Raw genomic sequence first — 25,616 nt, 5'->3', positions numbered from 1 at the left:
CAAGCGATATAGTACTAAAACACTTGAGTGTCTCTCTTGATCCTAGGTCCTGGACAACTGAGCTCAGGAGGAATAGGCAAATTTAAAGAGGAGTCTGTAATTTGCTTTCTAATTATTATTTACCTTTATTTAACTAGGCAAGTCAGTTAAGAACAAATTCTTAACTGCCTACAAACAGTGGGTTAACTGCCTGTTCAGGGGCAGAACGACAGATTTGTACCTTGTCAGCTCAGTCCAACACTCTAACCACTAGGCTACCCTGCCGCCCCAGGGTAGCCTCAAATAATTTATTACTGCTGATTGGTGTGGCGCCATTTCCGTTACAATTTTCTGGAAGCTTGCTTCAGAGCTTGGGTATTTTATAGTGTAGTGTACTGTATTGTACCCTACCTTACTCTAATGGACTCTCCTCTACTGAACTTTACTGTACTGGACCTTATTGTACTCTACTGAATTAAAATACACTGTACTCTACTGTACTGAATAAAACAGAACTGTACCGTACTGTACTGTGTTCTACTGTACTCTACTGAATAAAACTTGACTGTCCTGTACCGTACCATGCCGTACTGTACTGTATTGTACTCTATTTTGTTCTAATGTACTAAACTGTGCCGTACTGTAATGTGATGTTCAAACTGTTTAAACAGCCTGGACATTTGGATTAATTCAGATTTGGATCTGGGCCACAACGACCAAATGTGTACTTGTTTGGGAGCTGAGCTCATTGGAATAATTCCCAACATGCTTTGCTTTGTTTGTATTTACATTTACATTTTGGTCATTTAGCAGATACTCTTGAGGTTATCTACATTTAAGGTAATACATTTTCTTCTTCTTCATTGGCTTATTGCTCCCAACTCATAGGAATCCCCACCCAGTTGACTCCTCTAAAATGGCAATGTCCATGCTAAAACATGTTATATCCATGATGAGTCCTCTATCTATCTTCATGACAACAGGCACAACCCCGAAATGCCATGTGAATCAACTTATGTCAGTGCATTCGTAACAACCTAACCATTCCGAAAATTATTTTAAATCAAATAAGCCTCACTTAGCAAATTAGCAATTACATTTCTATTGACCAAATTCTACACTTATTGACCTCCATTCAAAAAATATTATTATTTATTTTTGTGGACAGACTTTGGGCTGCGTAAAACCTTTCGCTTCGCCTCGTCCGCTATGTGTTATGCTTGAATTTGACCCAAAACCAACAAGGAAATTTGCCGCAGTTTTGAGAGCGGTTGTATGAAACCAATTGGTATATCAAGCAAAGGTTTTAAGCATGCCAGCCCGTTCTTAATTGACACTGATCAAAAAATATAAACGCAATATGTAAAGCATTGGTCCCATTTTTCATGAGCTGAAATTAAAGATCCCAGAAATGTTGCATAAGCACAAAAATCTGATTTCTCTCAAATTTTGTGCACAAATTTGTTTACATCCCTGTTAGTGAGCATTTCACCTTTGCCAAGATAAACCATCCACCTGACAGGTGTGGCATATCAAGAAGATGATTAAACAGCATGATCTTTACACAGGTGCACCTTGTGCTGGGGACACACACAAAAAAGGCCACACTAAAATGTGCACATATGTGACAAGTTTTGAGGGAGTGTGCACTTGGCATGCTGACTGCAAGAATGTCCACCAGAGATGTGTCCAGAGAATTTAATGTGAATTACCATAAGCATCCTCCTCCTTTGCTTTAGAGAATTTGGCAGTGCGTCCAACCGGCCTCACAACCGCAGACCACATGTGCAACAATTTTACCTGTTTCATATAAGGAAATCAGTCAATTGAAATTAATTACTTAGTCTATAATCTTTGGATTTCATGGGAATATAGATATGCATCTGTTGGTCACAGATACCACAGATTTAAAAAAAAGTAGGGGGGTGGATCAGAAAAGCAGTGTCTACTGTGACCACTTTTTCCACATGCAGTGCAACACATCTCCTTAGCATAGAGTTGATTCAGGATATCGTCACGGTATCTCTGTGCATTCAATTTGCCAACGATAAAATGCAATTGTGTTCATTTTCCATAGCTTATGCCTGCCTGCCTGCCTGCCTGCCTGCCTGCCCATACCATCTTTTGAGATTTTTTTTTTGCTGTAGTGTGCTGTCCAAACTTGTGAAACCAGACCCAATCTGAACCAATCATAGACATCTACTGTATGTTTGGGCTAAATCAAGGCCGTTCTGGCTGTTCTATGTCAGTTGACGTTGAAATCAAGGCCGGTCTGGACCGCACCAAAAAAAAGACCAAATTAAGAAAGGGAACCAGTGAGTGACCCTGTTGTGCACAACCTTCTGAGCCATTAATATCAATATCATGTTGGTAGGAGGCCATAGATGAGAGGAGAAGGGAAGTGAGGAGAGGCCACCTACATTATTGAGGTGCAGCCCTAGTCTGCATTGGAGTCAAGCAGAAACACTGGGTGTCAGCCTCCTGTTCCCAAACAAAGACAAGCTACCATGCAGGATGTATGATGTCACATCCTGTGTTTGTGAAATATGACAAGGCATTTATTTGGAAACCACATGGAAAAACAGGACTTTCACATATTGAGAGGAACATACTGTAGTTACATACTGTACTAATGTACTAAACTGACCGTAACTGATGCCTTTAGTGTTTATATTTGTTTTTTATATTGTCAGTGTTGTGTTTGTCCTCTTTGAAGTACCCTGTCAGCCCGGAATGAATTGCCCCTTGTGATTAATGAAGTTGTATTGTACTAGCAGGAAAGGTAACTAATAATGTAATATAAAATGTTCCCCCTCTCTCGGTGTGTAGAGAAGAGCCAGTCAATGAGGAGGGCCCAGGCTCTGTCCTCTACTCTGGCTGCTGCCTCCAGACTCTCAGCCATGATCCACCAACCAGGGAAGGACCAGATGCACACTAATGCCATGCTGGTGGACCAGGTGAGTTGTCATACCCAGGTTTTTAACCAGGTAGAATATGGTGGACCAGGTGATCTGCACACAACGAGGTTACAACGAGGTTACAACCAGGTAGATGCTGGTGGACCAGGTGAGCTGTCATAACCAGGTTATAACCAGCCATAACCAGGGATTGGACTGCTTTTGTCCCAGACACTGACCTCTCACCTGTGCCCCTGCTCAGGTGGATGACCTGGATATAAAGTACCGTTCTCCAGTGGAGGAGGAGGTGAGCTCTGTGCCACAGAGGAACAACCCTGCCTGGGACTCCTTCTTTGGAAGTCTCCCTGGCTCCATGGCTCCTCACAGGGACCAGGCCTTCCCCCTTCCTTCCTCTCCCTTGGCCTACCCCTTTCCTTTCTCTGGTGGTGGAAATAGGGGGAGGATCCAGCAGTCCGTCTCCCTCTCCTCTGGGCTCAGTCACAGAGGAACCAGTCAGCCTGAGAAGACCTGTGTACTGAGGTAAGTACCACACCCAAACATCCGCACTCTGCTCTACCATGCTTGGTTAGTTATAGTTAAGTAAGGTCAAAAGCCGACCAAAAATATTTTGGGGGGTTTCATAATATGCTATTGTTGCATACTTACTGGGGTCTCAAAGATCTCCATGTTAATGTATTTTACAATGTAATTCCTCTAAAGGTGTCAATCAAAAACCAAAACTAACTTAAATGTAAAATAAGCTTTTTGGTCCATTACTGTATCCAGCACAGTAGCTGTAACAGCAGTAGGGGTGAAAGTCACAGGAAGTCACAATGAACCATTCTCTTTGGTCAAGATGCCGAGGTGAGCAGACACTGAACAGTGCGATCATTCTGCATCCAAGGACTTGTGGTTTCAGCTTCTTTTACGAAAGACAAAAGTATGAATATTCATCAAGTCTAGTAGAAACTAAATGTACTAAAATGGAATAGGAAAGTGGAACTTGTCTGACGGCAATGCATTAAAGACCATAATTGGTTAAAGAAAATTGTGATGAATAAAAAAGTATACCAGTTTCATTTAATGACCAAAAAATTGACAGCTGTGTCCAACCAATAGCATGTTAGAAACAGTTGAAGTCAGAAGTTTAAGAATACATTTAAACTCAGTTTTTCACAATTCCTGACATTCAATCCTAGTAAAAATTCCCTGTCTTAGGTCAGTTAGGATCACCACTTTATTTTAAGAATGTGAAATGTCAGAATAATAGTAGAGAGAATTATTTATTTCAGCTTTTATTCCTTTTATCACATTCCCAGTGGGTCAGAAGTTTACATACACTCAATTAGTATTTGGTAGCATTGCCATTAAATTGTTTAACTTGGGTCAAACGTTTTGGGTAGCCTTGCACAAGCTTCCCACAATAAGTTGGGTGAATTTTGGCCCATTCCTCCTGACAAAGCTGGTGTGACTGAGTCAGGTTTGTATGCTTCCTTGCTCGCACAAGCTTTATCAGTTCTGCCCACAACTTTTCAATATGTTTAAGGTAAGGGCTTTGTAATGGCCACTCCACTACCTTGACTTTGTTGTCCTTAAGCCATTTTGCCACAACTTTGGAAGTCTGCTTGGGAAGACCCATTTGCGACCAAGCTTTAACTTCCTGATTGATGTCTTGAGATGTTGCTTCAATATATCCGCATAATTTTATTTTCTCATGATGTCATCTATTTTTTATTTTGTGAAGTGCACCAGTCCCTCCTGCAGCAAAGCACCCCGACAACATGATGCTGCCACCCCCGTGCTTCACGTTTCGATGGTATTCTTCGGCTTGCAAGCCTCCCCCTTTTTCCTCCAAACAAAACGATGGTCATTATGGCCAAACAGTTATATTTTTGTTTCATCAGATCAGAGGACATTTCTCCATAAAGCACAATATTTGTCCCCATGTGCAGCTGCAAACTGTATTCTGGCTTTTTTTATGGCGGTTTTGGAGCAGTGGCTTCTTCCTTGCTGAGCGGCCTTGTTTTACTGTGAATATAGACTTTTTTTTTTTACCTGTTTCCTCCAGCATCTTCACAAGGTCCTTTGCTGTTGTTCTGGGATTTATTTGCACTTTTCGCACCACAGTACGTTCATCTCTAGGAGACAGAACGAGTCTCCTTCCTGAGCGGTATGATGGCTGCATTGTCCCATGGTGTTTATACTTGCGTACTACTGTTTGTACAGACTAACGTGGTACCTTCAGGCATTTGGAAATTGCTCCCAAGGATGAACCAGACTTGTGGAGGTCTACAATTTTTTTTCTGAAGTATGTGTGATTTCTTTTCCCATGATGTCAAGCAAAGATGCATTGAGTTTGAAGGTATGCCTTGAAATACATCCACAGGTACACCTCCAATTGACTCAAATGATGTCAATTAGCCTAACAGGAGCTTCTAAAGCCTTGACATTATTTTCTGTAATTTTCCAAGCTGTTCAAAGGCACAGTCAACTTAGTGTATGTAAACTTCTGACCCACTGGAATTGTGATGTAATTCACTGTAAGTGAAATAATCTGTCTGTAAACAATTGCTGGAAAAATTACTTTTGTCAATCAGTAAGTAGATGTCCTAACCGACTTGCCAAAACTATAGCTGGTTAACAAGAAATTTGTGGATTGGTTAAAAAAACTAGTTTAAATGACTCCAACCTAAGTGTATGTTAACTTCTGACTTCAACTATATACAGTGTGGAGAACAAGTATTTGATACACAAATACACATTTGATACACTACTTACAAAGCATGTAGAGGTATGTCATTTTTACCATAGGTACACTTCAACTGTGAGAGATGGAATCTAAAACAAAAATCCAGAAAATCACATTGTATGATTTTTAAGTAATTAATTTTAATTTTATTGCATGACATAAGTATTTGATCACCTACCAACCAGTAAGAATTCCGGCTCTCACAGACCTGTTAGTTTTTCTTTAAGAAGCCCTCTTGTTCCCCACTCAATACCTGTATTAACTGCACCTGTTTGAACTCGTTACCTGTGTAAAAGACACCTGTCCACACACTCAATCAAACAGACTCCAACCTCTCCACAATGGCCAAGACCAGAAAGCTGTGTAAGGACATCAGGGATAAATTGTAGACCTGCACAAGGCTGGAATGGGCTACAGGACAATAGGCAAGCAGCTTGGTGAGAAGGCAACAACTGTTGGCGCAATTATTAGAAAATGGAAGAAGTTCAAGATGGCGGTCAATCACTCTCGGTCTGGGGCTCCATGCAGGATCTCACCTCGTGAGGCATCAATGAAGGTGAGGGATCAGCCCAGAACTACACGGCAGGTCCTGGTCAATGACCTGAAGAGAGCTGGGACCACAGTCTCAAAGAAAACCATTAGTAACACACTACGCTGTCATGGATTAAAATCCTGCAGCGCACGCAAGGTCCCACTGCTCAAGCCAGCGCATGTCCATGCCCGTCTGAAGTTTGCCAATGACCATCTGGATGATCCAGAGGAGGAATGGGAGAAAGTCATGTGGTCTGATGAGACAAAAATAGAGCTTTTTGGTCTAAACTCCACTCACCGTGTTTGGAGGGAGAAGAAGGATGAGTACATCCCCAAGAATAACATCCCAACCGTGAAGCATGGAGGTGGAAACATCATTATTTGGGGATGCTTTTCTGCAACGGGGACAGGATGACTGCACCGTATTGAGGGGAGGATGGATGGGGCCATGTATCGTGAGGTCTTGGCCAACAACCTCCTTCCCTCAGTAAGAGCATTGAAGATGGGTCGTGGCTGGGTCTTCCAGTATGACAACGACCCAAAATACACAGCCAGGGCAACAAAGGAGTGGCTCCGTAAGAAGCATCTTAAGGTCCCGGAGTGGCCTAGCCAGTCTCCAGACCTGAACCCAATAGAAAATCTTTGGAGGGAGCTGAAAGTCCGTATTGCCCAGCGACAGCCCCGAAACCTGAAGGATCTGGAGAAGGCCTGTATGGAGGAGTGGGCCAAAATCCCTGCTGCAGTGTGTGCAAACCTGGTCAAGAACTACAGGAAACGTATGATCTCTGCAAACAAAGGTTTCTGTACCAAATATTAAGTTCTGCTTTTCTGATGTATCATATACTTGTCATGCAATAAAATGCAAATGAATTACTTACAAATCACACAGTGATTTTTCTGGATTTTTGTTTTAGATTCAGTCTTTCGCAGTTGAAGTGTACCTATGATAAAAATCACAGACCTACATGCTTTGTAAGTAGGAAAACCTGCAAAATCGGCAGTGTATCAAATACTTGTTCTCCCCACTGTGTGTGTGTGTGTGTGTGTGTGTATATATATATACAGTGCCTTGCGAAAGTATTCGGCCCCCTTGAACTTTGCGAACTTTTGCCACATTTCAGGCTTCAAACATAAAGATATAAAATTGTATTTTTTTGTGAAGAATCAACAACAAGTGGGACACAATCATGAAGTGGAACGACATTTATTGGATATTTCAAACTTTTTTAACTAATCAAAAACTGAAAAATTGGGCGTGCAAAATTATTCAGCCCCTTTACTTTCAGTGCAGCAAACTCTCTCCAGAAGTTCAGTGAGGATCTCTGAATGATCCAATGTTGACCTAAATGACTAATGATGATAAATACTGTGTGTAATCAAGTCTCCGTATAAATGCACCTGCACTGTGATAGTCTCAGAGGTCCGTTAAAAGCGCAGAGAGCATCATGAAGAACAAGGAACACACCAGGCAGGTCCGAGATAGTGTTGTGAAGAAGTTTAAAGCCGGATTTGGATACAAAAAGATTTCCCAAGCTTTAAACATCCCAAGGAGCACTGTGCAAGCGATAATATTGAAATGGAAGGAGTATCAGACTACTGCAAATCTACCAAGACCTGGCCGTCCCTCTAAACTTTCAGCTCATACAAGGAGAAGACTGATCAGAGATGCAGCCAAGAGGCCCATGATCACTCTGGATGAACTGCAGAGATCTACAGCTGAGGTGGGAGACTCTGTCCATAGGACAACAATCAGTCGTATATTGCACAAATCTGGCCTTTATGGAAGAGTGGCAAGAAGAAAGCCATTTCTTAAAGATATCCATAAAAAGTGTTGTTTAAAGTTTGCCACAAGCCACCTGGGAGACACACCAAACATGTGGAAGAAGGTGCTCTGGTCAGATGAAACCAAAATTGAACTTTTTGGCAACAATGCAAAACGTTATGTTTGGCGTAAAAGCAGCACAGCTCATCACCCTGAACACACCATCCCCACTGTCAAACATGGTGGTGGCAGCATCATGGTTTGGGCCTGCTTTTCTTCAGCAGGGACAGGGAAGATGGTTAAAATTGATGGGAAGATGGATGGAGCCAAATACAGGACCATTCTGGAAGAAAACCTGATGGAGTCTGCAAAAGACCTGAGACTGGGATGGAGATTTGTCTTCCAACAAGACAATGATCCAAAACATAAAGCAAAATCTACAATGGAATGGTTCAAAAATAAACATATCCAGGTGTTAGAATGGCCAAGTCAAAGTCCAGACCTGAATCCAATCGAGAATCTGTGGAAAGAACTGAAAACTGCTGTTCACAAATGCTCTCCATCCAACCTCACTGAGCTCGAGCTGTTTTGCAAGGAGGAATGGGAAAAAATGGCAGTCTCTCGATGTGCAAAACTGATAGAGACATACCCCAAGCGACTTACAGCTGTAATCGCAGCAAAAGGTGGCGCTACAAAGTATTAACTTAAGGGGGCTGAATAATTTTGCACGCCCAATTTTTCAGTTTTTTATTTGTTAAAAAAGTTTGAAATATCCAATAAATGTCGTTCCACTTCATGATTGTGTCCCACTTGTTGTTGATTCTTCACAAAAAAATACAGTTTTATATCTTTATGTTTGAAGCCTGAAATGTGGCAAAAGGTCGCAAAGTTCAAGGGGGCCGAATACTTTCGCAAGGCACTGTGTGTGTATATATATATATATATATATATATATATATATATATATATATATATATATTTATGTGTGTATATATATATATATATATATATATATATATATTTATGTGTGTATATATATATATTCTTTCTCTCTCAGTTCCAGTCTGGAACCAGTAGAGTGTGACAGTTGGGAGGAGGACACCCTGTGCCAGTCTCCCCCCTCACTCCCCAAATTCTCATCTCCCTGGCAACGCTCCGACCTGCATACTAGCTCTGGGGACGAGAGGGACTCCTTTGACAACTCGTTGCACTTCAACCCTACACACTCTAACAATTCACACACACCTTCCAAGGTATTTCACACACACACACCCCGACTCCACGTACACACCTGCCAAGTTACTTCACAGATATACACTCAGACTGCACACACTCACCTGCCAAGGTTCCACATAGACAGACGTGTGATTGTATTGTGCTGTTATAGTTGTCCCCACATTCGGTTACTGGTTAAATGTGGCTGAAAGCATCACTTACTTTCTCTCATTTTAGTGATACTCCCTTCCCTAATAATCTATGGTTCTTGTGTGTTTCGCTCAGGATCATTCAGACCCACAGCTTCGTCTTCGCTCTTACTCCTACTCCTCCCCCAAGACCCAGCTTTCACGTCCCCTGTTCACCCGAGATGCAGCGATCTCTGACCTGACAGAAGGTCAGTCACCTTAAACCCCTGACCACTGACTTCTCTCTTCCCAGGGTCATCCGCCATTTGTCAGACAGAAGCCTGTTTAGGATAACGTTGCAGCTGGATTCTCTCTGTAGCTCTTCAGGACCTGGGGTCAACACAGTGCTCTCTCTTTCTGTGTGTGTGTGTGTGTGTGTGTGTGTATAACTCCTACTCAGTTAGCCATCGTGTGTCATGTCATTATCCTGTGTAGGTTGTGCATTCAGCAGCAGTGGCTGCTCCCTTCAGTCTCTCTCTCTCTCTAAACTCTCTCCTCAACCCAGTTAGTAAGTACAGTCTTGAACAGCCCTTTTAGAAACACCGGTCCCCCGAGTTCTGCTATATGAATCTATGGTTGCGCTTGCTGATGTATGGGGCTGACCATATCGTCACTATTGTTGCAGTGATGTAGCCTGGGTGCCTGACTTCTACATTCAGCAGTCTACATCATTATCTAATCAAGACAAACTGTCTGAAACAGGAACTACTAGACTGGTGCCCAGGCTATGGTGGGGGTGTAGCTATGGTTACAAAGTGCATGGTCCTGTCAGAATCCTATTTGGAATGTAAACCTTACATTAACTTGAGGCCAGTCTAATACAATGATAACAGGATATGAAATGAACATGGGCTTGTCCCAAATGGTACCCTATTCCTATTTAGCATAGGGCACTGGTTTAAACTACTGTACTATATAGGGAATAGGTTGCCATTTGGGATGCAGTACATGTGTTTTGTACCTTGAGGCTTGACAGTAATTCTCTTTGAGGGTTGGTTTGATTTCGTGGAAATGTCGTGGTTCTTTATGGGGAGATTGTTTTGTTTCTCTCATGGGGAAATGTTTTGGAATTGCTACCGTTTGTCTTATCTTCTTCTCCTCCTGTTCTCTCTTTCTGTGATCTGTTCTTCCTCAGCAGCTCTTTCCTGTGTGTGTTTCTTCTCTCTCTGTAGGGGTCTGCTGGACCTGGGGCTTTATAAATGTTCTAGGTTACCTCCCAAATGGCACCCTGTTCCCTATGTAGTGCACTACTTTTGACCAGAGCCGTAGGGGCCAAGGTCAATGGAAGTGCACAACACACTTGCCTGCCAAGGTTTAACATGGACAGATGTGTGATTGTATTTGTAGCCCTAATGTTGACCTTTTTCTTCACAGATGACATACTCAAACTGTCAATGTTTGTGTCAATCTAAGTAACAAAATAAAAAAATCCCCATCAAAATCCATCACTTTATTAAGCTATAGATATGTATTTTTGCATGGACTTGTCTAAATCCACTGCATCCGCCTATGTCGGCCTTCCGCATCTGCGGTGGAAGGTGGCCGAGCTACAGTGGTGTTTCAGAACATGAGACATCCCGAATATCACAAAAACGTCTGTCAACTCTTTAAAAAGACGAGATTCTCACAAACATGATCGTGTTCTCAGTTTTGTTCTACGACCCCCACAAGTGTCACTGGACTTGTCTGACGGTAACCAGCTACCGGTTAATAAAACATTATGGAAGTATGAAGGTACAGTTGAAGTCGGAAGTTCACATACACTTAGGTTGGAGTCATTAAAACTCGTTTTTCATCCACTCCACAAATTTCTTGTTAACAAACTATAGTTTTGGCAAGTCGTTTAGAACATCTACTTTGTGCATGACACAAGTAATTTTTCCAACAATTGTTTACAGACAGATTATTTCACTTATAATTCACTGTATCACAATTCCAGTGAGTCAGAGGTTTACATACACTAAGTTGACTGTGCCTTTAAACAGCTAGGAAAATTCAAGAAAATTATGTCATGGCTTTAGAAGCGCCTGATAGGCTAATTGACGTCATTTGAGTCAATTGGAGGTGTACCTGTGGATGTATTTCAAGGCCTACCTTCAAACTCAGTGCCTCTTTGCTTGACATCCTGGGAAAATGAAAAGTAATCACCCAAGACCTCCACAAGTCTGGTTCATCCTTGGGAGCAATTTCCAAATGCCTGAAGGTATCACGTTCATCTGTACAAACAATAGTATGCAAGTATAAACACCATGGGACAACGCAGCCTTCATACCACTCAGGAAGGAGACTCGTTCTGTTTCCTAGAGATGAACATACTTCGGTGCAAAAAGTGCAAATCAATCCCAGAACAACAGCAAAGAACCTTGTGAAGAATCTGGAGGAATCAGGTACAAAAGTATCTATATCCACAATAAAACGAGTCCTTTATCGACATAACTTGAAAGGCCGCTCAGCAAGGAAGAAGCCACTGCTCCAAAACCGCCATGGAAAAGCCAGACTACGGTTTGCAACTGCACATGGGGACGAAGATCGTACTTTTTGGAGAAATGTCCTCTGGTCTGATGAAACAAAAATAGAACTGTTTGGCCATAATGACCATTGATATGTTTGGAGGAAAAGGTGGAGGCTTGCAAACCGAAGACCACCATCCCAACCGTGAAGCACAGGGATGGCAGCATCATGTTTTGGGGGTGCTTTGCTGCAGGAGGGACTGGTGCACTTCACAAAATAGTTTTCCTGCCTCATGATGCCATCTATGTGGATATATGAACGCAACATCTCATTACATCAGTCAGGAAGTTAAAGCTTGGTTGCAAATGGGTCTTCCAAATGGACAATGACCCCAAGCATACTTCCAAAGTTGTGGCAAAGTGGCTTAAGGACAACAAAGTCAAGGTATTGGAGTGGCCATCACAAAGCCCTGACCTCAGTCCCATAGAACATGTGTGGGCAGAACTGAAAAAGTGTGTGCGAGCAAGGAGGCCTACAAACCTGACTCAGTTACACCAGCTTTGTCAGGAGGAATGGGCCAAAATTCACCCAACTTATTGTGGGAAGCTTCACATTCAGACCACATTCTATTTCACATTCTTAAAATAAAGTGGTGATCATAACTGACATTAATCAGGGAATTTTTACTAGGATTAAATGTCAGGGATTGTGAAAAACGGAGTTTTTAATTAAATTTATTATTTTAATTAAATTTGGCTAAACTTCCGACTTCAACTGTAGGTTTGTAGCATCAAAAAAGGGGGTTAAGTATGTGTCCAAAACACAAATATTTCCTGAGCTTCTTATATCCCCTAGATGTAGGACAGACACTTCAAAACCTTATTCCTTATGATTTATATTTTGACTGTCTGTTTTTCCATTTATGAATGTGATCTTCAATACATTTCTATGGGATGTAGTAGTAAAGGCCAAATTCAATATTTTTTCCCAATTATTTTTTTAATACCTACTGGGGTCCTGAAATTCTAAATCAAATAGATAATAATCCATGGTGTGACCATCTTAATATAATTAGATATGTTATCTTTGTAGATCCCCCACCAATTTAAAATAAGTATTCCATCTGTGAGTATGTCATCTGTGAAGAAAGAAGGTATACTGTATATGATGAATATGATGCAATATTATCCCAAAAACATTAACATTTACCATACATTTGCAGTCTTAGCAAATCTGACCTAAGTATAATTGATCATTGCTTGTGATCCAAATGGCACCATATTCCCTATGTAGTGCACTACTTTTGACCAGAGTATCATCTGCCCTGGTCAAAAGTAATGCACTATATGGGTGCCATTTGTGACGTAGAAATTAACTCTGCTTCTGGTGTTTATTAGTTCATGGGGACTCCTGGTGAGTCTCACTTTCCTTGTTACTCACATTACTGTCATTCCTTGTTACCCTTCCAGAGCATAGAGACTTCAACTTGACTGAGACACCCAGAGAGAAGAGGTATGGACAATCTTTCATTCTACTGTATTTATTTCAGAGTCTTTGCAATGCCCCACCTCTCTAGTGTGTGTATGCATGCGTGCTTGTTTGTGTGTGTGTGTATGCGCATTTGTGCGTGTGCCTGTGTGTGTGTAACACGGTCTTAGTTGCCTCTCTAGTTTAGCCCTGTGGTCAGTGACTGGCTGGGCAGGATGTGACATACTCCCTGTTACATGGCCCACGGGTCAGAATAAACTCGGATTACAACCTCAAAATAACCCCAAATACAACACACACACAGACACCACAAACAGGGCTTTCCTAAACATCTGAATTCATACACAACTTTTTGAATGTGATACTAATACAATTACAACATGCATCATCATTTGAAACAGATATAGTTGTTGATTTACTTGTAATTATTTACTTGTCCATAATGTTTTATTTATCTGGTGACGTTATCAGATTGTTTGTAAAGAGTCTTTTCCATGTACGTTTTTAAAAAATCATTCATGATGACTCATACTTGCGTCTCAGTTCATCTCACTAACGTCTCATAAATATGAAGTCTCATTCCCGAATATATTGCCATCGTTGAAGAAACATTAATGCATTGCTAACAGCACAGAGAGCATATGGGATGATGGTATAGCTAGTTAAACTACATACATTATCTCAGTTAATACACAGACAGTCTTACTCCGTCTCTACAACATCGACATTCTAAAATGGTATTCCATTTTAACACAGACGGATGATGTCCATATTATTGCCAATATGCAAGTCTTGCTAAGTGGATGGGTCTCTACAGGAGGTGTAAACTGTTCAGCCAAATGGTTACTTACATAGTAGCAATATATGAAATAGATGGTGTCAATATAAATAAAATAATATGCAGAATGTACAAGAACAATATCAATAACAACATCAGTGATAGACGAGGTAGTTACATTCATAAAATCAGGGGTAAAGTGACTGAGCATCAAGATAAAAAAAAATTGTAGCAGCAACGTATGTGTGTTAGGAGAGATTCATTTGAATAGAGGCAATGCAGAAGGTGCTGATGACTGGTCCGTCCGAACCACGCATGAACAAGGGAATCTATATTAACAGAGCTTGTTAATGTCCTGCCCTTGACTTTGGTTTAGGGCATGTGATGTCCATAGCTTTTTTCGGCGCAAAACTCCCTGATCTTCTCAAAAGATACGTTTGTCTAGCTGTGTCCAGTCCAGGTGGTGCTTGTACAGGCTGACCATCTATGGGAGGAAGAATGTCAGCATTGCGCAGCAGCTGAAACCTCGTCCAGACTGAGTGCGAACACTCCTTGGCGACAACATCACCAGGTTCCAGAGAATCGAAGATGTAAAACAGGGAATAACAACAAATCTGAAGGCATTACAACCTTGCACAACATCAATTCAGCTCCCAAGTTTATATAAGAAGAATAACCTCATACGATGCAATGAAAATTATTTTCACCTGAAGTGCTGGTACTGGTTGATCTGTGGCAGCGGCCTGAAGTATTGAGTCAGGTGTTGTTGCCAGCCATAGCTTTCCACCAGCACCGTGTCATCCTCCAATCCAACCAGCTATGGGATGTGGACCCCTGTGACAGTGCTGTCCTTCACAAATCAAGTAGTTGACTTGTTGTGGTATTCCTTCCCAGCAGACATCAAACAAGCCGCACTTGCGAGGAGTTAAAAAGTAGATGGGACCTGGCTGCATAGTGTCAGAAGGATAGAGCACCTGCAAACAACAAAAGAACAGTAAGACAAATTATAATTAATTGTCTCACCCCTGTCATTCTGTCTTTACGCAGCTCAGTAAAAGGGATGGCGCCTACAGAGATGGCAACATCACGACTAGCTCTAAGGAAACTTTGCGGTATCTTGTTTTTTTTGTGTACTATTTTTACATTATTAGCTCAGGAAATGTTTTGTGTTATTACATACAGCCGGGAATCACTCTTGGATATTAGAGCAGCAGTAACACACCAGAACTAGCAGCATTACGACCAGGAATACGACGTTCCCTGGAGCATTCCACAGGCCGACCCAAAATATTGCAGGCGGAGGAGAGTCACTTGAGGTGGCCTGCTGGTTCGACTTAGGATGCACACACACCACCCACCGTTTCCGAGTATATTACTCAATAATGTTCAGTCTTTGGATAACAAAGTAGATGAGTTGAGAGAAAGGATTTCTTTCCAGAGAGACATCGGGGCATTTAATATACTTTGTTTCGCGGAAACATGGCTCTCTCGGGATACTCTGTCGGAGTTGGTAAAGCCGGCAGGATTCTAAGTACATCGCTCAGACAGGAATAAATATCTCTTCAGGATGCAGAAGGGCGGAGAGGTGTGTTTTATGATTAGCGACTCATGGTGTAATTCTATGAACATACAGGAACTCAAGTCCTTTTGCTCACCCAACCTCGAATACCTTACAATCAAATGCCGACCATATTATCTCCCAAGAGAATTCTCCACCGTCATTTCCACGGCCATTTCCATCCCCCCTCAAGCCGATACCCCGACGGCCCTCAAAGAACTACACTGGACTTTATGCAAACTGGAAACTACATATCCAGAGGCTGCATTTATTGTGCTGGAGATTTTAACAAAGCTAATTTGAGTACTAGGCTGCCCTAAGTCTATCAATATACCGACTGTACTACTTGCGCTGCTAAGACTCTCGACCATTGCTATTCATACTTCCGGAATGCTTACAAGGCCCTCCCCGCCCTCCTTTCGGCAAATCTGACCACGACTCCATCTTGCTCCTCGCTTCCTATAGGCAGAAACTCAAACAGGAAGTACCCGTGCTATGAACTATTCAAAGCTGGTCTGACTAATCGGAATCCATACTTCAGGATTGTTTTGATCATGTGCACTGGGATATGTTCCGGGTAGCTTGCAAAAATAATGTAGCTGCGTACACGGATACGGTGACTGAGTTTATAAGGAAGTATATAGGAGATGTAGTACCCACTGTGACTATCAAAACCTACCCTAACCAGAAACCGTGAATAGATGGTAGCATTCACCGCATTTAACCATGGAAGGTGAAGTGGAATGTGACAGTGTATAAACATTGTAGTTATTCACTCCGCAAGGTAATCAAACAAGCTAAACGTCAGTATAGAGATTAAGTCGCAATTCAACGGCTCAGACAAAAGACGTATGTGGCAGGGACTACAGACAATCATGGATTACAAAAGGAAAACCAGTCACGTCGCCAAGAACAACGTCTTGTTTCCGGACAGGCTAAACACATTCTTCACACGGTTTGAGGATAACACAGTGCCACCGACACGGCCCGCTACCAAGGACTGTGGGCTCTCCTTGTCTGTGGCTGACGTGAGTAAAACATTTAAACGTATTAACCCTCGCAGGGCTGCCGACCCAGACAGCATCCCAAGCCGCGTTCTCAGAGCATGCACAGACAAGCTGGCTGGTGTGTTTACTTGCATGTTTAATCTCTCCCTAACCCAGTCTGCTGTCCCCAAATGCTTCAAGATGGCCACCATTGTTCCTGTAGCCAAGAAGGCAAAGGTAACTGAACTTAATGACTATCGCCCCGTAGCACCCACCTCTGTCATCACGAAGTGCTTTGAGAGACTAGTCAAGGATCATATAACCTCTACCTTACCTGCCACCCGAAACCCACTTCAATTTGCTTACTGCCCAATAGATCCCATGCCCCAGTACTTTGTATCTGGCCATTTTGAACCTGTAATCGAACTCACAAATGCTGATGCTCCAGATACTCAACTAGTCTAAAGAAGGACAGTTTTATTGCTTGTTTTCGGGTGTGCTAACATGATTGCAAAAGGGTTTTCTTGTGGTCAATTAGCCTTTTAAAACAATAATCTTGGATTAGCTAACACAACGTGCCATTGGAACACAGGAGTGATGGTTGCTGATAATGGGCCTCTGTACGCCTATGTAGATATTCCATAGAAAATCTGCTGTTTCCAGCTACAATAGTCATTTACACATGAACAATGTCTACACTGTATTTCTGATCAATTTTGATGTTATTTTAAAGAACAAAAAATGTGCTTTTCTTTCAAAAACAAGGACATTTCTAAGTGACCCCGAACTTTTGAACAATAGTGTACATTTGCAAAAATTTCTAAAAACCTTTTTTTGCTCTGTCATTTTGGGGTATTGTGTGTAGATTGATGAGGGGGAAAAACTATTTTATTCATTTTATGTACTAAGGTACAGTAAGTTATGGAATTTTTTAAGATGGTCATAAAATGGATAATTTAGCCATTTGATTTTGAATTAGGCCTTTATTGCTGTAGCCCATAGAAATGCATTGAATATCTTGAAAAACCATGAACAAAGGCTCCAAAAACACTAAAATACATAATTTTAGAAATGGCAAAACCCTCAGTGTAGTGATGCAGGTCTTTAGATGTTGTATACGGACACACCCGGCCTGCACAGCTGTATAGGGGAAATGGCTCGAGTCGCACAAAATGGAATAAAACATTGCAGATATAGTTCGGAATGAAACAAGCACAACACCTAAGGAACTCCATCACTATACTGAAAGCTTTGTAATTTCTAAAAGGGCGTTATATTAGGGTGTTTTTTGTTCATGTTGGATGAGGAAGTGAATCATAATAAAGGTGTCTAGACCCTTCTATAACATGCCTTTTACATTTAAAAATAATTGTAAAGGGAACTGCAGCTGCAAAGTTAAAACACCCTATCACCGAAATATTGTTGCTTTAAAGGATAGGAAGCATTTCTAGTTTTACCTCACCAGTTTGTGGTCAAAGACTTTGTGACTACAACTTACTAAGTATAAGTTACTATCTGGTTACTTATAAGTACAAACATAATGTTTTTGGGTTATTACATATTTATTAACTTCCGTATATCTTCTAAAATACCCACAATGCGCTATTTCTCAACATCATGTGGAGGATCTACTCTGGGTTATTGACTTCATATGCTTGCTCAGTAGCTAACTCAAGCTAGCTAATGTTAGCCACACCTCATGCTCTTCACACCTCATGCTCTGTATTATCTTGTGGGAACCCGCTCTGGTGCCTTTTTGCCTTGGGCTCAAAACGAAGTAGAAAATCATATCTGCTTGCTCTAATTGTACTAGGAGTCCTCATCGGTTCTCCTTTTATTTATTTGTATTTTTCGCCATTGTTCTCTGTGAAAAAGGCTACGGTAGTTTTGTAACATTTTCCACCTTGGCTTAGTGCTGCATGCTAGCTGACTGAGACAAAGCGGATTTAACTTTATTAAGAAAACAGCCCTAATGTTGGAAACAAACATCATTATGTTGTCATCCAAAATCGCATTTATTTATTTTCCTAGCTGTAGCACACAATATTTGACATACAGCAGTTATTTTCAGGGCGAACTAGTTTTGTCTGCTTCATGTTTTCATTTTTGCCATGGAACAAATATCGTGATACTCGTATCGTCACATCCCTATCTGGAATCAATCTATTTTTCTCACTATATAGCTAGTTAACGGATTTCCCTGACTCTCCCTAGGCCTGGTGAAGCACTCGTGAGTCCCTCACTTTGATTGATAACTCAGCCTGCGCTCTATTAAAAGTGTTGTCATTGAATTGGCCCTAGCCTTAAATCTGTATGTCTCTGCTCTCTCTTTGTTTTTGATCTGTGGTTATGTTTTAGTTGTGTTGTGTTGTGTGGTCTGCAGTAGTTGGGCTCTAGGCTGGTAGGGCAAACGTTAGCAGGCTAGTTGGCTAGCAACCTTGCAAGTTGATTTGTAACAATAAATTCATAAAGTAGTTGCTTATAAGTTAGCAGAAAATGTAATTGAAACCAGTAGTCATACAATTTAGTTTAATTTGAAGTTACACATTGTAAATTACTGTATTTTTGTTGGAGTTTATATTATAGGGAATAGGCTGGCTTGCCGGGTCCTCTATATTACATCACACCCCAGAAAAACATTTTCCGACATGACGTTGGCATTCTTCAGGCATTCTTCTTCAATTCTGATTGGCTTTATGTAATAACTCGAAAAATAGTAAAGTGAGGTGTAACTTTGAATGGTGACCTTTGATGCATACACTAATGCAAATCTATCTGTTACATGTGGTTACGTTTATGCTTCCTACCCCTTGACTTTTTCCACATTTTGTTGTATTGAAGTCTGAATTTAAAATGGATTGAATATAGATTTTTGGGTCAATACCCCATTATATAAAAGTGGAATTATGTTTTTATAATTTTTTACAAATTAATTGAAAATGAAATGTCACGGATCCCTCTGGAACTTTCATCACGCACACCTGTCCCCTATTCCCACTGATTAGTATTTGTATATACAGTGAGGGAAAAAGAAACTGACAAAGAAATGATCAGTCTATAATTTTAATGGTAAGTTTATTTGAACAGTGAGAGACAGAATAACAACAAAAACAATCCAGAAAAACGCATGTCAAAAATGTTATAAATTGATTTGCATTTAAATGAGGGAAATAAGTATTTGACCCCCTCTCAATCAGAAATAATTCTGGCTCCAAGGTGTCTTTTATACAGGTAATGAGCTGAGATTAGGAGCACACTCTTAAAGGGAGTGCTCCAAATCTCAGTTTGTTACCTGTAAAAAAGACACCTGTCCACAGAAGCAATCAATCAATCAGATTCCAAACTCTCCACCATGGCCAAGACCAAAGAGCTCTCCAAGGATGTCAGGGACAAGATTGTAGACCTACACAAGGCTGGAATGGGCTACAAGACCATCGCCAAGCAGCTTGGTGAGAAGGTGACAACAGTTGGTGCGATTATTCGCAAATGGAAGAAACACAAAATAACTGTCAATCTCCCTCGGCCTGGGGCTCCATGCAAGATCTCACCTCGTGGAGTTGCAATGATCATGAGAATGGTGAGGAATCAGCCCAGAACTACACTGGAGGATCTTGTCAATGATCTCAAGACAGTTGGAAACATAGTCACCAGTAAAACAATTGGTAACAAACTACACCGTGAAGGACTGAAATCCTGCAGCGCCCGCAAGGTCCCCCTGCTCAAGAAAGCACATATACATGCCCGTCTGAAGTTTTCCAATGAACATCTGAATGATTCAGAGGACAACTGGGTGAAAGTGTTGTGGTCAGATGAGACCAGAATTTGGCATCAACTCAACTCGCCGCGTTTGGAGGAGGAGGAATGCTGCCTATGACCCCAATAACAACACCCCCACGGTCAAACATGGAGGTGGAAACATTATGCTTTGAGGGTGTTTTTCTGCTAAGAGGACAGGACAACTTCACCGCATCAAAGGGACGATGGATGGGGCCATGTACCGTCAAATCTTGGGTGAGAACCTCCTTCCCTCAGCCAGGGCATTGAAAATGGGTCGTGGATGGGTATTCATTACGGCCCATCATTACACACATGTCACCATTGTTACGCATATCAGCGCTTCATTGGACTCATCTGGATTCCATCACTTATTGATTGCCTCCCCTATATCTGTCTATTCCTCAGTTTCATCCCCGTGTCAGCATGAATGTTGTTGTTTTTTGTTCCCTTTGTCCAGACGCTGTCATTGTTTTGTTTCATGTCGGTTATATATTACATGTTCACTCCCTGTACTTGCTTCTCGTTTACCAGCATCTGTCCCTACAGAATGCTGACACCACATAATTGGAAGCATCAGGGAGTTTTTTTGTTGGTGACGTTGGGTCCGGGTCCCCTGCCGAAGGAATCTGGGGGTGCCTCAGCTGGCTCGTCAGACTTCCATGCCTTGGCTGGCTCGAGAGGTTTTCTTACCTCGGTTGGTTCAGCAGGCTCCCATCCCAAGTCATACCTCAGCCGGCTCGTCAGGCTCCCACGCCTCGGCAGGCCTGCCAGGCTCGCCCAGGTGGGATGCCGGGTGCCGCTCCTAGGGGAGGGACTGTCATGTCTGCTCCCACTCCCCCTCTCTGGCGCTCGAGGGTGCCAGGCAGCCCGTCATTACGCACGCGTGTCACCATCGTTACGCGCATGAGCTCTTCATTGGACTCACCTGTACTCTATCACCTATTGATTGCCTCCCCTATATCTGTCTGTTCCACAGTTTCATCCCTGTGTCAGCATTAATGTCCAGACGCTGTCCTTGTTTTGTTTCATGTCAGTTATTTATTTTTTCACTCCCTGTACTTGCTTCTCGTCTCCCAGCGTCTGTCCTCACAACTGGTGACTCTAAAACAACGTTTAATGGCTGTGATTGGCGATAACATTGTTGTTACTCCACAATACTAACCTATTGACAGTGAAAAGAAGAAAGCCTGTACAGAATAAACATTTTCCAAAACATGCATTCTGATTTGAAATTAGCCACTAAAGCAACGTTTTGGTTTTTGCCCTAACACTACAAAGCAGATGGTTATTTGATTATTTGAAGCTGTGTAGTGTAAGGGCAATTACCAAAATATACTTCCCTTGGGGTCCCGAGGACCGAGTTTCATAAACTCTGCACTAAAGTAATACTGCAAAAAATGTGGCAAAGCAATTCACTTTTTGTCCTGAATACAAAGTGTTATGTTTGGGGTAAATCCAATACACTTTACTGAGTACCACTCCACATATTTTCAAGGATAGTGGTGGCTGCATCATATTATGGGTATGCTTGTAATCGTTAAGGACAGGGGAGTTCTTCAGGATTTAAAAGATATGGAATGGAGCTAAGCACAGGTAAAATCCTAGAGGAAAACCTGGTTTTGTCTGCTTTCCACCAGACACAGGGAGATTAATTCCCCTTTCAGCAAGACAATAACTGGGGTTGCTTTCCAAGAAGACAGTGAATGTTCCTGAGTGGGCAAGTTACAGTTTTGACTTAAATCTTCTTGGAAATCTATGGCAAGACCTGCAAATGGTTGTCTAGCAATGTTAAACAACCAATTTGACAGAGCTTGAAGAATTTCGAAAATAATAATGGGTAAATGTTGCACAATCCAGGTGTGTAATCAGTTTTGGTCATCCGTGGCTGTATTGGAGGTGGAGTGGTTTCACCTCTTTTCCTCCATCTCCATCTCAGTGTGCTTCATTCTATAGCTTGACGACTCCTGATATATCCAGGAGTGATACGTATACATTTTGTCTTCATCTGTTATTGTCTAGTACTGTTTTTTTTGCTAACTAGGTCAATCTACTTTAGTAGGCTGCCTGTCTTCCCATTATCCTACTTACTGTGTGAACTGCAGACTGCTATTAACCTGCAGATGATTGTTGACACATCAACCAGGATTAAGGGGTGTGGCAATTTGTGACTATTGTTTTGGTGGCTCGATCTACAAGGCATTCAAAGTTGATCACCAAACGTTTCTGTAAAAAACAACAACGATAAAGCCTTGTGTTCCTAATGATTATTTTTTGCGCTGTTGGCAGTAGGTGCACTTGATTCAGCAGCCCTAGCGCCGAGAAGGTAAAGTGTTCCCATTTTAAACCATTTCATGTGTCTGAAGGTAGAACAAAATATTTGTTTAACTATCCCAAGATAGAACAGAGCCTGTCATTTCCAATGAGAGCAAAGGAATCATAGTGGGCAGAACAAGGTGGGCAGAGCCAAGCACGAGCTAGTGAGATCCTATTGGCGCATTCTAACATTTATTTGCATATTTTCGATAGGGAAGGACTACTCTGTAAAGAGTGTGTGTGCAATAACTAAAAACTATTTTTTTAAACTTTGGAAAAGCCATAAAATGCACGTTCTCCCTACTTTCACTAAGGCTACAACCAGCTCTGCAGCTGCAATGAATGAGTAGAGCAAAGTGTTTCAATAAGCTTGGGTTGTTATTATTAACACCTTGTGTATTTTTTCACATCAAGGAATATTTCACTTTCTCTGGTCATACGAGTAACAACATGAATTGGTGCATGAGGCAGAAATAATGCAATGCGACTTGAGTTTCACCATCAGCTGGAAGACTGTGTCCCCTTTTCTGAGATGAGGAGGAAGGGAGAGAGGAGGGACGGTGAGTCAGGTGAGAGGCAGCCTCACTGCTGCGCTCTCCCTCCCTCCCATCAGATGCAGGCCATCAGTCCAGTAAAAAAAAAAAGCAAATTATTACGCTCACTCAGCTGTGCCTCACAAGTAATACAACAAATGATCCATACCAGTGTGATCATATACTTAACATTTTGAAAAATAATTAAAATATGGTCTGAGAACAACATTGGCAGGGCAGTTCAATCATAACCAATATGTAGTGATAATGTATTGGGCTTATAGCCTACTGCACAATGTCACACCCTGACCATAGAGAGCCTGTTATTCTCTATGTTGGTTAGGTTGGAGTGTGACTAAGGTGGGTCATCTAGGTGATTATATACCTATGCTGGCCTGGTATGATTCTGAATCAGAGGCAGATGTTTATCCTTGTCTCTGATTGGGGGATCATATTTAGGCAGCCATTTCTCCTTTTGTGCTTTGTGGGATCTTGACTATGTATTGTTTCCTGTGAGCATATTTGTAGCTTCACGTTTCGTTTTGTTTGTTTATTGTTTCGTTTTGCTTTGAGGTTCATATAGCAATAAAGATGTGGAACCCAGATCACGCTGAGCTTTGGTCCAGTTATTAAGACGAACGTGACACACAATCCGTATTGCTATAGAACTGTTTTTAGTAGATTAATTTTGCATAGGTTTATGTTTTTTAAGTCATGTTTAAAAAATCTGAGCGGTACTCAAAGTGATCATGACTCAGAAAAGGTTGGTGACCAATGCTCTAATCAAATCCAGACATATTTAAATGCAATATGCTTCAGAATGACAGTTGTGGTTTTGGCTGGAAATACCGGGAAAGGTGATTTATTCTCAGGATGGAACATTTGTAAAATACCTGGAAAATATTCAACCCTAGCGTACATGTGCATAGACCACCAGGCCATGAGGCCTGTACAGTAGCCTCAAGATCTGTTGAAAAGGGTTCAATACAGACCTGGTAAGCAGTGACCTCCAGAACTCAGTCATTCAGTGTGTTTCACCATAGGGATGTGGGTTTCCGTAAGAGGGTCCAGTCTGCTGAGGACGAAGGCAGCTCGTCATCATCACTCCAGCACCTCACCCTCTCAGAGTTCCTCAAAGAGTATGTCCCATTTCACTAATCTGGCTCCCATGCCACGCATGAGTAGCGCAAGACCCACCTATAATAACCCATTAACCCTGGCCACCATTTTCTTGGACTAAGCCTGTTATGCTCCAGGGTGAAGTTTCCACTGGTTACAGATCTAGGCTCAGATTACCCTCAGCCAATCTTAACCTTAACCATTAGTGGGGGAAAGGCAAAACTGACCTATGATCAGTGTGGCAACTTCACCCTACTCTGTCTTGTTCACCCGATCTATTTTTTTTAAACTAATCTAATAACAACTCAATATGACACCTACCTCTTTACAAAACTGAACCATACCGCAACTTCTTAACCAGCCACGATACACTTGTCTTAACCCTATCCTAAAGTTTTCTTTTTATATCTATATATTAATTTATTTTACCTTATTTTACCAGGTAAATTGACTGAGAACTCATTAGTTACAGGGGAGAGGAGTAACCCTTCATCGCTACTTTGTCCATCTGAAGACAAGTGGAGCTCCTACCTGATGTCAACTATGATTCTAGCCAATGGCAGGATAGTTAAGGAATCTCAAATGGCACCCTATTCCCTATGTAGTGCCCTACTTGAATTTAATTTTAATTTTACCCTTATTTTACCAGGTAAATTGACTGAGAACACATTCTCAGTCAACTTAATGACCAGATCCCAACGGGCTTTTGTCTAAAAGTAAGGCACTATATATGGAATAGGGTGCGATTTGGGAGGCAGCCCTTTTCTTTGAAGTCTGTTACACCAGATGTTAGTTATCAGTATGGCTCAGTTCTGCTTTGACATGGAAAGACTGTGTATTGCATTGCATGTACTCTAACTGTCCTCCTGCCTCTAACAGAATACCTATCACCTGGAATGTCTACTCTACCTACTAGTAGTGTTATGAATAGCTGACATTATGTGTCAAGGTCATGCCTTGAATAGCATCGATGCATAATTTAAACTGTTGGGTTATTCCAAACTTTCCAAGTATGTTACTAAGAGTGCTGGTCTTTTTGACCAGGGGTGGCCAATCAAGGAGGCCAAACAATTTATCATGGTCTTCATACTTACATAAAACTGAATAGTTTTACTCAGGTGTTAAGGTGTTTGAGTTGACCACTCCTGGTCTAGATTAATGAGATAAACCTAGCTAGCCTGGTCCCAGATCTGTGTGTTCTCTTGCCAACTCCATGGCTCACTGTCAAGCCAGAAACAGACTGTATCCCAGGCTAAAACCTAGCTTTACTGTACTATGGAATGTCATACTAA

The 25,616-nt window shown here is 41.6% G+C and overlaps 1 protein-coding gene across 2 annotated transcripts in view; it reads left to right on the top strand.

The window, feature by feature from the left end:
• LOC110526143 (rho guanine nucleotide exchange factor 28) overlaps positions 1-25,616 on the top strand; it is a 70,383-nt gene that overhangs the window by 17,901 nt on the left and 26,866 nt on the right. The window contains exons 2-8 of one of the 2 annotated variants that reach the window (XM_036980414.2): positions 2,809-2,936; positions 3,139-3,416; positions 3,663-3,740; positions 8,976-9,171; positions 9,419-9,530; positions 13,242-13,284; positions 24,249-24,344. In XM_036980414.2, coding sequence (XP_036836309.2) covers positions 2,809-2,936; positions 3,139-3,416; positions 3,663-3,740; positions 8,976-9,171; positions 9,419-9,530; positions 13,242-13,284; positions 24,249-24,344 — 931 coding nt within the window. The remainder of the gene's footprint in view (positions 1-2,808; positions 2,937-3,138; positions 3,417-3,662; positions 3,741-8,975; positions 9,172-9,418; positions 9,531-13,241; positions 13,285-24,248; positions 24,345-25,616) is intronic. The other variant, XM_090238174.1, reaches the window with a different exon arrangement.

This window comes from Oncorhynchus mykiss, chromosome 6, assembly GCF_057628025.1.
Source record: "Oncorhynchus mykiss isolate SJ-2025 chromosome 6, ASM5762802v1, whole genome shotgun sequence".
In the NCBI taxonomy this organism is placed as follows: domain Eukaryota; kingdom Metazoa; phylum Chordata; class Actinopteri; order Salmoniformes; family Salmonidae; genus Oncorhynchus; species Oncorhynchus mykiss.
Note: the sequence above shows the minus strand (reverse complement) of the source record. Positions and strands in the feature narration are given on the sequence as shown.